General features: G+C 43.1%; 1 protein-coding gene across 3 annotated transcripts in view; it reads left to right on the forward strand.

The window, feature by feature from the left end:
* Nucleotides 1-13,991, forward strand: part of ZNF423 (zinc finger protein 423) — a 235,714-nt gene that overhangs the window by 42,828 nt on the left and 178,895 nt on the right. The window contains exon 1 of one of the 3 annotated variants that reach the window (XM_075434003.1): nucleotides 1,678-1,756. The exons of the other annotated variants lie outside the window; for them this stretch is intronic. Within the exon in view, the coding sequence (XP_075290118.1) occupies nucleotides 1,726-1,756 (31 nt within the window). The 5' untranslated portion in view covers nucleotides 1,678-1,725. Of the gene's footprint in view, nucleotides 1-1,677; nucleotides 1,757-13,991 lie in introns of those variants that run through there. 3 annotated transcript variants of the gene reach the window in all.

The raw sequence follows: 13,991 nt of genomic DNA on the forward strand, positions 1-13,991 counted from the left end.
AATTTAACGTTTGAACCAGCTTTTGGTCTGCTTGATAGTACTAGCACTTCAACACGTGTCTGGGGCTTGTTCTTCTGTGTTACATTGATAATTTGAATAAAAAGAGGCTCAAGGAGCCAAAACGGATAAAGCAAGTTTGTCTGTAGTTGTGTAATATGTATTGACAACACAAACATGAGGGTAAATGTTGGATTAGTTTGCATTTAAAGTAGCTAGCCACATCTCAGTCACTGCTTGTGCCCTGTGTAAATATATTTTACTGTCTGTTAGGTCTTTAACATTCATGAAATTCTCAGAATCTTTTTGATTTTGAAGCCAATAAGTCCATTACTCTGCTTTCTTCATACTGGACTGCACAATGGTATTCTCTTAAAAGCTCAGCAGCGACGTGAAAACAGCTCAGAAACTGAGCAGCAATATGAAAATTAACAATGGTGCTGCATTCCTGGTTAGCATTGGTTTTATAAGAGTTGTGGGGAGACTGGCTCGCAGGAGACTTTTCTTACTGAAGTCAGCATCTAGCTGGTCTTGAAGGCATAAACTGCCTTTGTGTGGCACTTTGTGGCATTTCACTTTGTACCAACTGCACTCTCGGTTGTGCTGGGCGCGTTGGGCGCTACGGCTTTTCTGAATGGTTCATGTTTTCACCAGTCTTTGATAGCAAATACTGCTGCTGCTGCTGCTGCAAACCCCCAGCTGTGATGTCGAAGGCCCCTTTGTGCCTGGAGCTAACAGCGCATGAAAAGAGTGCTCGCCGGCTCTCTTGCTTGACCTTCGTCTCAAACAGCAGTGGAGTGGAGTTACCGGTGTTATCTATCACAAGTCTTGAATTGTATTAAATTTAACACAGGCTGAGGTTCAAAACGGCAACAACAACAAAAATCATTTCTGTGCAGAGCGGGAGTTAATTTGGAATTGCTGGATGCTATTGGTGACTACGCTGTAAGTAAAAGACAGCCTGTGAAAGGCTTTTCCCAAATTAGTTGAGTCTCCTCTATTTTTCTTCATTTACTCCTGTAATTACAGTTGTCATTCAAGATGTCGAATGTGGGATAAAATGTATTATATGCATGATTTATGGCAGCTTAAGGAAAATGTGTGCTAATTGTGGGATTTTCCTCTCAATACGTTTAGTAGCTACAGATGTCAATCTTGTCTGTGTATAAAGTTGCAATACAGTGCACGGGACAGAGGCTGCGGGCTGGAATATGACTGAGGAACTACACGGAAAAAGCTTAAAAAGCGCTAGTACATGGTGGTACAGCTGCGTGGAGTCCCTGGCTCTTGTGTGGTGTGCCTCCAAAGCTATATTCAGTAACTGAAACCAGTCCCTCAGTCCCAGTGTGCGAGACTTTCATTATGTTCTTTTATGATCTTCCTGTTTGCATTAGCTCCAGTAGTGTGATGTTGAACTTCAATAAAGGGTGAAAAAACATGCTTCAACTTCTTGTCTCATGCCCCTTCCTTCACTGGCCCAAAATGACAAAATTGCCTCCCTTTCCTTTACCCCCCCCAACAGAAAAAAAAACCCCAAAAGGCCAAACCCAGGACTTGTTAACTCTGAAACATTTGCCAGATGTTTCAAATTAACATATTTCTCTTCCTTCTTCTCCTGTGTGTGTTTGTACATCTCTGTGTGTGTGCAAACACATACAAAGTGACTTCTGAAAAATTCTGTTGGCACTCTGCGCAGCTGCTGTGGCCTGGGGGAACGGGGGTCCCAGGATGGTGCGGTACATCGGGACGGCAACAGCAGGTAGAGTGTTCTTTGTAAACTCCTTTTTTTTGGATACTAGCAAAGTATTTATATAGGTGCAGTTGTAGGGAGAGAAGGTGCTTTTGCTGCTATATTTTATTTTGTTCATCAAACCAGTAGAAGTACTACTGGAAGATTTTTTGTGAGTGTAAGTTGAATCGGCAGTCGTGGGGTTGTCCGTGTAGCTGTAAGAGCTGTTTGTCCCCAGGTCAGGCATAAGCTTTTGTAGGTGCAGGGCAAGACATGTCAAACACTGTGTCCAAGCTCTTCCTCTGATGGTGGCTGGCTTCTCTGCTGCTGGAGTGTGCTGAAGGCACCTGGTTTGTGCATCCCTGGCCGTATCGTGGCACCGGGCAGGGGGCTGCCTGCGGGAGCTGCTTAGTGCAGCTCGTGGAGATTCGGCAGTGGACATGCTGGCAACAGAATTGCTGCGCTTGGAGGGGTCTGTCTGGTGGTGGCATAGCACAGGGCACTGTGCTTTTTCCTAGGGTAGGGTTCGTGCGCACGCTGCTGCCTGCTCTGGCTTAACTGCTCGAGCCTGGTAAAACCTGCGCAGGTGAAATGCTTTGCAGGAATCAAACCCTTGGTGTTAGATGCACTGAGGAATTTATTCAAGTACTTCAGATACAACTACAAACAGTTTTATGGGTGGTTTTATTTTTTTTTTTGGCCACGGCTTAAAGGCTGTACATATTAACTCAGAGAATCAGAAAAATGTATAAGGAGGCAGAGGCTGCCCTCGCGCCAGGGTGAATAATCTGGGTGTCCACCAGCCCCACTGAACAATGGGCATATAGCGAATTTCCTTCCTCTTCAGATCTTGTAAACATTTTTTCCTTAATGTAAAAAGAAGAAAAAAAGCTTTTCCTCCGCTCTCTTAATCTGAGGATTTAGCTTGCAGGTCAGTAGTGTTTTGCTGTAGAAGAGGCAAGAGATGTTTTCTGTCCCAGCGGAAGAGTGCAGCTGAGTGCTCCTTCCCCTGCTTTTCCCTGTTAACAGCACGTGGAGCCCTTGAAGCCTGTCCATCTCACTCCAGAAGCGTCAGAGAGGGTGGGCTGGGCAGGGCTGCTGGGGGGCCAGGCAAGCGCCTGACTCTGCTTTGCAAAAGGGTTTTCTGCTCCTTCGAAGCCAAGAAGAAAATAAGATTCAATATTTGTCTGGCTGGACTCTTGGTTTTCAATGCTGCATTGCTGTTGTAATACATCACGAGAGTATTATCTTGAGGAGCAACAAGGGACATTTTAAAGAAGTAAAAAGTATTACTAAATATATAGAGAATTTAAGGCATTTTAAAGACCTATGAAAGCATTTTACATGGGGGTTGCTGGGGAGTTTCTCATTAGCCTGACTGTGAGGCCCTGGGGAAGTTCAGCTGAATTGTCTGGGGCAAACAGAGCAGATTCTGTCTTCTCCTTAGGAGCCTGCGAACCTAAAAGCCTAGTTTTTGTGTGTCTGCTTTTGAGGTGACTGAAGGTATCTTATTTTTGTACACAGCTACAATTTATGATATTGATTAAGAAAGAGTTTGGGAAGTAGGGGACCGGTAGCCTGAGTGCTGGGGCTGAATGGCACTGCATATGTCTTGGTCCCTTGCGTTTGTGGAACATGGGGGCATCTTTGCAGTGTTCGCAACTGAAAGGGCCTCTCCAATGCCAGTGCCCAGCCATCCATTAGCATATAAGATTAGTATCATTCAGTTGTAACATTCCAGAAATCATTAAAACAAATTACAGGTTGGTATTCCCCCCTTTCCCTATTAGCTCCAGGTTCCCTGTCGCTGGAACCGAGCTCGCTGCAGCAGCTGGGCACCCATGCGAGGGACATGCAAAGCACAGCGTGGAAAAAAAAAACACCACAACATTTTAGGACACAGACATTTGATGTTTTGCCATTAAGAGTTCTCCCAAATGTGCTTGTTTTATACAGCACACTACTTTAGATTTTTAATTGCCTTCTGCAATTTCTTTTAAAGTTTCTCTCCTTTAAGGAGGAAAAAAAGAAAAGGGGAAGCTGCAGCTTTTGAGAAATGAACCACAAAATAAAAGAAAACCACCCTATGGTCACTGCTTTTCCCGTCTCTTGCGCTTTGCATAACATCTCCCAGCTATATAAATCACAATTTTCACTTGGTATCTTTGGAGGCGGAACATTTTGATGCAGTTTGGAGACTTTCTTTTCGCTCAGGGCTATTGGAGCCCATGCTGGGGTGTTTTTGATGCTATCTCTGCTTCTCAAGGCTCTGCCTGCCTGTTCCCTCCTGGCTGTTCCTTGTGCTCTCGTTCACCATCAGTCTTCCAATCCCGGCACGGCTGCTGTCCACCCCCAAACGTTGAGCATTTCTGTTCTGCTCTTACTGTTTTGTAGGGTTGGGTTTAATTTTGGCTGCCAAAGGAGCAAAACAGATGAGAAAGCTGGGGTCTCATGAAGCACACAGAGACTTGCCCCTGCAAGTATTCGTGTGTTAACTTTTCCCCCTTCTTTTTTTATTGAGATAAGCTACAGAAAATGTGTTCTCCTTCCTCACCTTTCCCCTTTTGGAGGCCTGTTTTGGCCACACAAAGTTTGTTGTCCTCTCAGCCTCCCTCCACGCTGGGTTTGCATGCCCTGGCACAGTCCTTTGCCTGGAGCCCACCAAGGCCACCATCCTCGCAGGACCCCGTCTGCCGTGGTCTCATGCTGCTGGGCATGGACTGTGTCAGGAGTAAGCCAGGAGGGTCCATATGAGAGAGACTGCCCTCCCATAGACACCAAGCTCTTTTTCTGTATTGCTAGATGTATTGTATTTTGTCTTGTTTAACTTCTAAATGGCAGAATGCTGAACATCCTTCCCCCCACCCCCCGGATGAAATTCTGGGAGCTCTGCTGCAGAGCATTGGAAAGGTCAGTCACAATTCAGCGGGCACTAGAAACCTGTTATCTGGCAAGTACTCTGAAATCACCCATCCTGAGTGCCTTTACAAGCTCAGACATCTTCTAAAAGCTGATTTCTGTAGTAAATAAATCTCATTACAGTGCGTAAGGATTTAGAAAGAAATAAACCTTTGGACTTAGCAAAGAACATAAGAGACTTTGCTAACTTTCTTAGTTGAATATTTTTTTCAATGTGCTATGAAATGTTTGGTCTCAACTGGTTGGCTTTCTTATATTGGTTTTAAAAACATCGTCCTTGTCTCTGCATGGACCTGCAGCATGCAGCCTAGTCAGTATAGTCTGAGGTTCTCAAAATTTTAAATATCTGTTTTGGAAGCAGGCAAAACCTAAATAAATGCAAATATGAAATAAAGCTAAGGAGGTTTGTAGCTCTGGAAGCTGCATTCCTCATTTATGCTAAGCTGAACTTTTATTTTTCTTGGTAATGTGTGGGTTTTTATGAGGTAACATAGTTATGTCTCCTTTCAGAAGAGAAAAAAAACTAAGTCTCATTTCCTAATTGTAAAATTTAATTTTTAGCTTCAATCTTTTATTTATAAATACTAATTTATGTGTGTGTGTGTTTGTTTTTTTTTTTAAAGAAAGTACTTTTGATAGTGTTTTCTCAAACAGAGGGTGAAGTGATAGAAAGTACATAATGCTCAGATAATGCAGTGGTGGGTGAACAACCAAGACAGGTGTAAGATTTTTGGAGCCAGGATAGTGGAAAAAGAAACAATACGAGTGATTATAAACCCTTCCCAGATTTCTCTGTTTGAGGCTGACAGCACAGCTCTGCATCTGCAGGTGCAAAGGCTTCCTGGGAGCAAGTCCTTGCTCCCAGTGCTCCCAGGCTGGTGGGAAGGGGCACACGATGCTGCCAGAGGAAGCTGTTGGCTGGAGTGACAGGGGTGTCCCTGGGGGTCCCCAAGATCTGACCAACATCCCGCGGCTGTAGCACCTTCAGGAAAAGGAGAAGTATAAAAAATGAGATTCCTTGCTGCGTGTGGTGCAGCGCAGCACTGACACATGCATCTGCCATGGAAACAGCCGCCCCGCGAATCCACCGAGGCGTCTCTGGTAGTGCGGCGCAATAGGTGTTCCCCTCTTGTTTGGGGAGGGAATCTCCGGCAAGAAGGAGCAATCTTCAGATGTGAACACAGCATGGGTGTCAGTATTTAAATTAGAAGCACACACCTGTGTATTACAGCATTTCCTAGAAAATACTTACTATTAAAAATGTTAATTGGGAAAATTATAGCGATAGCACAGAGGAGGAGAATGAATTTCTGTGGTAAAAGAGGAAAGGAAAGAAAAGCTCATTTCAAAGTGAGCTACCAAGCGCTCCCCCTACCCTATCACCCACCCGTTCCCAGGCTTTTTAAAGACAGCATCTTCTGGAAAGCCAGTCTGCTTTAGAGAAGCTGAGCAAGCGTGAAGTATCGCAGTGTGTCGTTGGTGTTGCCAAGCTTCACAGTACCTAAGGCCAGCCCCCCCGAATTGCTACAAGCAGCATCTGTAAAGGGGAGGGTTTCTGCAGGCTGTGGGGTCGCAGCCCCTGCCTGGCCGTGCTGGTGAGGGGCTGTGGACTCGCATGCACTGGGATCCTGGCAGTGCATCAGGACAGGTGGTGGGCAGCAAGGTTTCAGTCAAATCTGGGAGTATCTCTGGGGTCATCGGGTTAACCTCACCTGAAGGCTTGTGAGCTGGGTATACCTGCTGGCACAGGGCCACTATGTGTTGAGGGATGTTTCCACAGGCTCTTCTGGCAGGGGCATCTTGCCAGAAATACAAATACACCGTTAGCATGGACAGTTGCACATGTGAGTGTATCCTTCTGAGGCTGGCAAGGGACATCCTCCACGGGGTTGTGTCCGTGTCTTGCCAACAGTGTTTTTTCCCTGTGACAAATTTGGTTTTTATTTAAAGGTGTGTGCCTGTTGGCGCTTTAGCTGCTGGGAGACTGTAATGCTGTGTTTTGTTTCCCTGCACTGATGGAAAGAAGTGGTTCACCTTCATGGGTGGACCCTCAGGCACAGCCTTCCTGGCTCTTTATCCCTCACTTGAATTCAGGTCTCCTGTGGGTATGAACATCCTGGTGAAGGACACTGCCGTTGAGCTGGAGAGGAGCAAGGCATAGCATAGCACCTGCCCACCTTCTTCTCACTCCTGCTCTCCCTTTCTGTGTTTCTTTTTGGTGATGCTGCCTTGTCCTCTCTTACTGCCCGAGCGAGGGGCTGTGATTAGATGAACATTTTCTGTGGTTTTAGATGAAATTTGTATCTGTTGTTTACAATATCCTTCAGGGGCGTAACTAGCAGTAATGGGCTAAAGTAAAGCAAGGGAGATGCTAGGCTGAATATTAGGAAACATGCCTCAGTAGTGGGATCTAATAGTCTCTGGTATTATCTCCCATCACTTTGGTTATTTTCAAACCAGACTGGACAAAGTGCTTGCAAATACACTGTAGGTTTGGTCTTACATTAGCAGAGGGGTGGATAAGATTGTCTGATAAGTCCTTGGTCATTTCTAATTTATCCAATTTTGCCATGCTCTAGATTTGCTGATCTGCAGTTTTGATGACAGAAGCAGACTGAATAGTCGCGGAAATTGTGCTTCCTAGAGCTTATTTCAGTAAATATTTTTATGTGGGATCTCAAAGCACTTTACAAATGCTAATTAAGCCTCCCAACCTAGTAGAAGGTCTGCCTTGTGCCCCATGTCCATACTGCTTTGTATCATGCAGTGTGCACTTGCTGCAGGCTGACCTTCCCAGAGGGCTCCGGCTTCAGGACTGATGGGCACTTGCCAGCCCATCTTGCTTTGAGTGGTTTCTGCAGGTCAGTGGCTTTGCTTTTCCAAGTCTGCTTTGGCTGGCTGGTACGAGCAAGGCAAGCTGAAACCACGCCGCTGTCAGAAGCGATTGCAATGGGTTTTACCTTTGTGAAATCAGACAGCTGAAGAGTTGAAGGAAAGCCTCCTGGTGAACAGTTTCTTTGGTTTTCACCGGAGCTTCTGTTCTCCTGTGACTAGGTCACATGTTGCAGTTATAACTGGTAGCTCAAAGCTCCCAGCCTGAATAGATGTAAAACAGGAATAACCAAATATATTACATTGGCCTGTTGCTTAAACCAGAAAAATCAGTAAAAAATAATGCCACAGTGGTGGATCCCCAGTAATCATTCTTCTTCAGAAATAAACAAATTGTGCCGGTCATGAGAATTGGGTTTTATAAACAAGGTTGTAAAAGAAGAAAAACAAATGGAGTAAACAAGCTCCACTGCTTGGTTTTCTGGGCTGAGTAAGGACGTTGATATGAAACTCTGCAGTGAAGAACTGCATGAAATTTGTGATGCTTTGCCCAAATAATCTTTGCTTATTCAGTACGGGGAACTGGAATAATTTGGGTTGGAAGGGACCTCTAGTGGGTCTTACTCAACATTGACCTAACTTGTAAAAGTTTTTTGTAACCGTTACCACTGTATTTTTGGTTAAATTGTCTTGAAGTGTTAAGCTTATCATAGATCAAGTGTACAAGTATAGTTACTGTAGCATAAGAATCTGTAGAAAGCAGAAACTAAGGCCGAATAAGCATTAAAAAAATGGAATTTTTTAAAGTTGATATAGCCTAATGTTTCCCATTTTATGAGATATATTTGTATTTCTGTCATTTAGTGTCTGAAGTAGCCTTTTTCTGGTCTTGATACAAGGATTTACAATGTCATTGTCAAAATAAATTGAGCTCATCTCATGATCTTGTATTTGTTGTGTATAAATTCAAATGAGAAAACTGTTAAATGGGACCATTTATAATGAGGTTTGAGATACCCTATGGCTCTCACTTGGAGACAAGTGACCTTTGTCTTTTTTGGGGCTGAGTAACAGTGTGATGAAGATTTAATAGATGTGTGCAGAGACCTGGCAATAGATTGGGGTGTGCATGGAAGAGGTGCTCAGTGCGTCTTGCTCTACATATTTTTGAATTCATCACACTTCGGACTGAATTGCCTGCCTGTTTGCATGTTTTACTAGTCATGCCTCCCTTCTCCCTTGGATGGCTTTGGCCTTCGTTAGTAGAAATTATTAGACAGCCACAAAACACTAAAGAGAAAGGAAAAAACCCACACATTTTGCTTGGAAACACTGTGTTGCATAAAGCTCTGACAAGATCAAGCCTCTAATTAAATTATTTGGCACGTGGACTATTCTGTTCCGAGATCTGCTGAGCTAATGTGTAGCCATTAGCTCATACAGCCACCAAATCAGAAGTACCAAAGAGACAATTTGCATAGGGCCACAGCGTGTTTTAAAAAATTCTGGTGAGTTGTGAAGCCGGTAATGTTAATTGCCAGCTAGCACCTTGTAATTGCTGTAATTATTTGCAAGTAAAATGATGTAAGGAACTTAACATTGTACTTTTCTTAACACTTCACATGTTGGTGATCCACTAAATCTCCCACTTAGAGGTTTGCCAGTTATTTTAAGAGCCACTTGCTGAAGTCTGATCTCATCCACAAGCTTGCCGTTCTGCGCCGTTCTGCCTGTTGTCTTTAATACTGAGCAGTGGCTCTCTAAAGTCTTTATTAAAAAACTGCAATAAAATAATAAATGCGAATGTCTGCCGCTGACCAGCAAGAGCATAGCCAGCCCTGAAGCCGGCCACACTGGAGCCCAGCTGGGAGAGAGCCCTCAGCACAAATTGCCAGCCTATTGCCTCCCACTGCCACGCCGCGGAAGTGGGCCAAAAGCTCCTCCGTATGGGATTAAAGGGATGTGTAATAGATTAAAGATCAAAAATGTTAATTAAGAAATGGTCTTTTCTAATAAGATGCCTTCAAGGGCACAGTACCAAAAATGAGGCAATATCTCATTTTGGCAACAGTGCTAGGGTTGTAATGAAGCTGGAGCACAGGGGTAAGGGGAGAAGGAGGGGACGCCTCCTGTTCAAGGCATCTCCTTCAGAAGGGGTAAATCAATTAATTAGCAATAAAAATGTAAACATAGAAGTCAGAATGACATTGCTCTGAATGCCACTGAACTGTGTGGATTTAGATGTATGTGTTTTGGCTTGGTGTTTCCTTGAGGATACGTTGGCAGTTTGTGGCTGAGAAATAAGGACTCCTTCAGCTTAGTGGTATTTAGGCAGCAGCATGGTAATTCAGCTGAAAATAACCAGTCTTGTTGGAAGCTTTGATGAGTCTGAAGTGAATTTGTGCAATGCCTTTTCCTGACGTGATTTTCTAGATGTGGGAAGTTCAGCACCTTTGTTGCTGGGTTGAAACTTGTAGGCACTGTGTTTGGGGAAAGACTTGTTTCCCTTCAGAAAAGGGAAGAGCCACAACTCTGAGCTCTCATATTTCAGGCTCCTGTAGGAGGGAGAAGTTTATGTTTTACAAATAAACTGACACGCAGGTGTTACTTTTGTGTTTCAAACCCAAAAGGTGATTTCAAGAGCTGTGAAATTTTATCGTGTCATTATAACTGAAGGAAACATACAGTTTCTTAAACTTTAGCATTCTAGTTAGTGACTCTGCTGTTGTATCTTCTTAGTAAACTCCGCAAAGCTCCAAAAGGAAAACTCAGGTGTTTAACAGCTCTTTTTCTTTGCAGTAGGATGATGGGATTTCACATCCCACACTTCCCCTCTAAATGCCATAACACTGAAAGCTGCAGTATTTCTGAAGCAAGTTATTTGCTAGCATAAAATGAGGGACCCTGTAGGCAAATTTCTTCCCTCTTGGTTGGAAGCTTTCACTTGGATAAAGAAAACCACTGGCACAGTGAGGCTTTCTGCGTAGCGTGTGTATATGTTTTAAGGCTCTGGCTGTTGTTTGAACCAAAGCTAGAGAGAATTTTCAATTTCAGAGAAATATGGTGGGAAGGCGCTCTCCGGTCGCGTGCCTCTGTGTGTGCATGGCAAGCTGGGCCTGACTGAAGCAGCCAGGCAGAAAAAAGTCCTCCAACAATGGTTTGAGATTTAGATTAGTTGCTCTAGCTGTGTATATTTAATCTTCGTCTGTTGCGTGAGTCTTTAGCAGAAAAGAGCATTTGGAGGAGACAAGTGAGTGAAAGACTATGGCTCTGCGCTGCCTGGTCACCTGCAGCCCCAGACAATGTGGGGAAGCGGAGCATGGCATCCGTGTCCTTGAGAGGATGAACGATGGTTTTCCTCGGGTCTTGTTTAGTTGAGAGAGGGTTTGGAGCCTGCGGAGCTGAGCGTGGTGTAGACTTGTGCTTATTGGTATTATTTCACTTGGATGGGTTTATAGGCAACTTAAATTAAATGACACTAAATTCCCGTGCCCTGATTTTGTCAGGCAAGCAAATACACATGGAGATAGTCATTGTTTCCATCCACAGAAAGAAAATCGGAGAACTATTTCTTATCCAAAGACTTAAATCAGATCTTTTTGCAGTTCATAAATGTGTTGTCCTGATGGATTGATTAGTTCTATCTTTACTTGATTTCACTTACAGTTTTTGTTGAAAGAAATGTGTAACTTGGACTTCAATTAGCTTTCTCCCAAGAGGGCTGCATCAAGCCATTCTGGCTGACACAGCGGGGACATACAACTATAGCAACAGAAACATCATTGCCTTTTTCCTTATGATGAAGTTCCTTTAGAAGTCTGAAAGTAATTTTGTACTGGGCAATTTTGAAGACAGTGTTCTGAGTTGAAGTTTTTCTCTGTGTAATTTTGACTGTATTCAAAAAAGATGTATGTAGACTGTTGTTCTTCCAGTGACAAGAGGGAAGACTTCCATTTTGCACTGTTGATTTAATCAAGTAGGTTATATTTGCAGAAAAATTGTCAGTTTGTAATGCTGTCGTTAATTCATACAGAGTGTGTGTCCTGTATAGAAACTGAGAAAACTTGAACTTAAACTTTGATAATAGTTCATATAGGGCTCTTTGCATTTAGCACACAAGTCCAGATGACCATTTATCCTGTTAAACGAATGAGAAATGTTCTGTGTAAAAAGCATTTGGCTTCTCTTCCTTGATCATATTAAACAAAATACATTTATTGCCAAGTTTCCACAGTAACATTGAGGAAGCATACACAAAATCAGCACGGTTAAGCAGGTATAACTGAAAGCAGCATTTGGTCTATAATCTTATGAAAAAAAGGTAGTGCTGTGGAAAAAGTACTTTTCCTGATCAAGGTGAATTTCAGGCTGAAATCTTGCACAAGTTAGCTAAAAGCCAGATGGATAAAACATTTTCTGGACAGGATGGTGTAGAAATCCACGTTGTTTCTTCATTTTTTTCTTTATATATTGTGCATGCAGACAGCTACAGCATTGAAGACATGAGGAGTATCACCTCTGCAAATACTCTTTGCCTCTGTAAATGCTTTTTGCCTCTCTGGGTTTGTGTTGTGACAAGCCAGCATAGATGCTTCTGTATAACAGAATTAAACATAGAATGGCAGGAATTTAATTCTGTTCCATTTTTCACCCTTACTTCCAAAAAGTGGTGCTTGGTATTTATGGTGTTTTGTGTGTGAAACTGAAATAAGAATTGGTGTTGCTCTTCCTCCAAAATGGTTTATAAAAACTGGTGAATTTTTAGGGCTTTTTTATATCCTGAGGTTGTAGACCTGTTGTATTTTAAATGTCTTTCTGAGTTGCAAAGAAACCCACAGATACACCACAGGCACTGGAAGCATGGCAGAGCCATCAGTGAACTATTAAATGAGAAAAGACATAGTAAGAGTTAAGTGATTTTTAGCTTGATACTGTAATGAAATATTTTAAAACTGTATCTAGTTCATGAACATAGTGGCCAGACTGTATAATTGGCTGAGGATGTAGGAAGTGGAGGCGCTTTAAAAGCAGACTCCTGGCTGTAAATTGGGTGGAAGGGTCCAAAGCAAACCCCAGACCCCTCTTTGTGCCCCAGCCACGGGGCTTTGGGAGAGGGGCTGCGTGGGGCTGTGGTTGTGGTGGCCATGCCCGTGTGAGCCGTGGCGTGGGGCTGTTGGAAATGCCATTTTGTAAGATGAAGTTCTCAAGCGTGCACCTTCCTACTTGTCAGCAACTAAAATGCATATCCAATAGTTTAAGGAAAAAAAACTGGGACTGGGCCCCCACAAAGAAATGTGTCTTTTAAAAATGGATAATTTGTTATTATTACTACTTTTTACCTAGTTCAAAGTACACAGGGAATGGGGCTGCTAAAGAGCATATAAACTAAATTAGGGTTAATTAGAAGTTCTCCCAAATAGCTGGTGCTTCATCAGCAACAGAGCAGTGTGTAAATAAATCTAATTTCTCTCCAGCTAAACTCTTCACAAGCTTAATTACAACAGCAACAATATCTCCTCCCCTACCCCCCCTTTTTCATTAGTGGGAGCGGGTCATTATGAGTTCTATCTGCTGAGGGTTATCACGAGCAGTCCAGAGCTGCACCTTTCACAGGTGTCCTTCGAGGCCAGGGAAGAAGTGGAGGAACTTTCAGCGTATCTGGTAGAGCCCAATTAAGGTAGTGTGTAAGAAACTTGAGAAGCAGAAAGCACCAATGGAAAGGAAAAAACCACTATATTCTGGAGAGACTTTTGTTAATTACATAAAGTATTTCCACTGCTTGGATTATTGGCCATCTTAATTTCTTCCCCTTTTTTACTCATTTGCCAGCAAAAATCTGTACTTAGGTTTTATCTGTCCATTTGTTTTTTACCATGCATCATCCTCATGGTAGGTCTGAGGGCTCTGCCAGTTCTCTGATGCTGTGCATCATATGGCTGTCTCCTGCTCCTGCGCTTGGGACCCACCGAATTAGAGGAGCGGCTGAGGGAGACAAGACTTTAAGTCATTTTAGATTTAACTCTTTTAAATGCCTTTTCACACTTTCTTTACCACATAGGGCTAGAAGAAAAAACACAGGAAGTTATTAGGAGAAAAAGTGTTATCACTGCTAAAAGGATCACCATGCTGGAGGACTGGTGCAGCCCACTTCTTATTCCAGGGATAAACAGCTGAAAACCTCTTGCCTGAAATTAGTTATCGCAGGCAAAGCACAAACCTGGGTGCAGGTTTCAGCTGGGTGCAGGAGTGCTCTGCTGAGGGCTTATTCAGAGGGATTAACTTATTTTATTTGGTGCTTGATTTATTGTCCTCTATGATTTTTTTTATTATTTTTATTTCTAATTCTATTGAAGCCAGTGCATTCCTTATTATACGGTGTCACGTTTCAGCCGATCCCAAATTAATAAATGAGCAGCAGCAGAATAGCATGCAGCACAATTTTAACAGCATGAGCTGCACAGAAGTATATTTCACTTAGCTCCAATTTAAATACTCTGCTTTGCTTGATTTAATT

This window comes from Opisthocomus hoazin, chromosome 12, assembly GCF_030867145.1.
Source record: "Opisthocomus hoazin isolate bOpiHoa1 chromosome 12, bOpiHoa1.hap1, whole genome shotgun sequence".
Taxonomy (NCBI): domain Eukaryota; kingdom Metazoa; phylum Chordata; class Aves; order Opisthocomiformes; family Opisthocomidae; genus Opisthocomus; species Opisthocomus hoazin.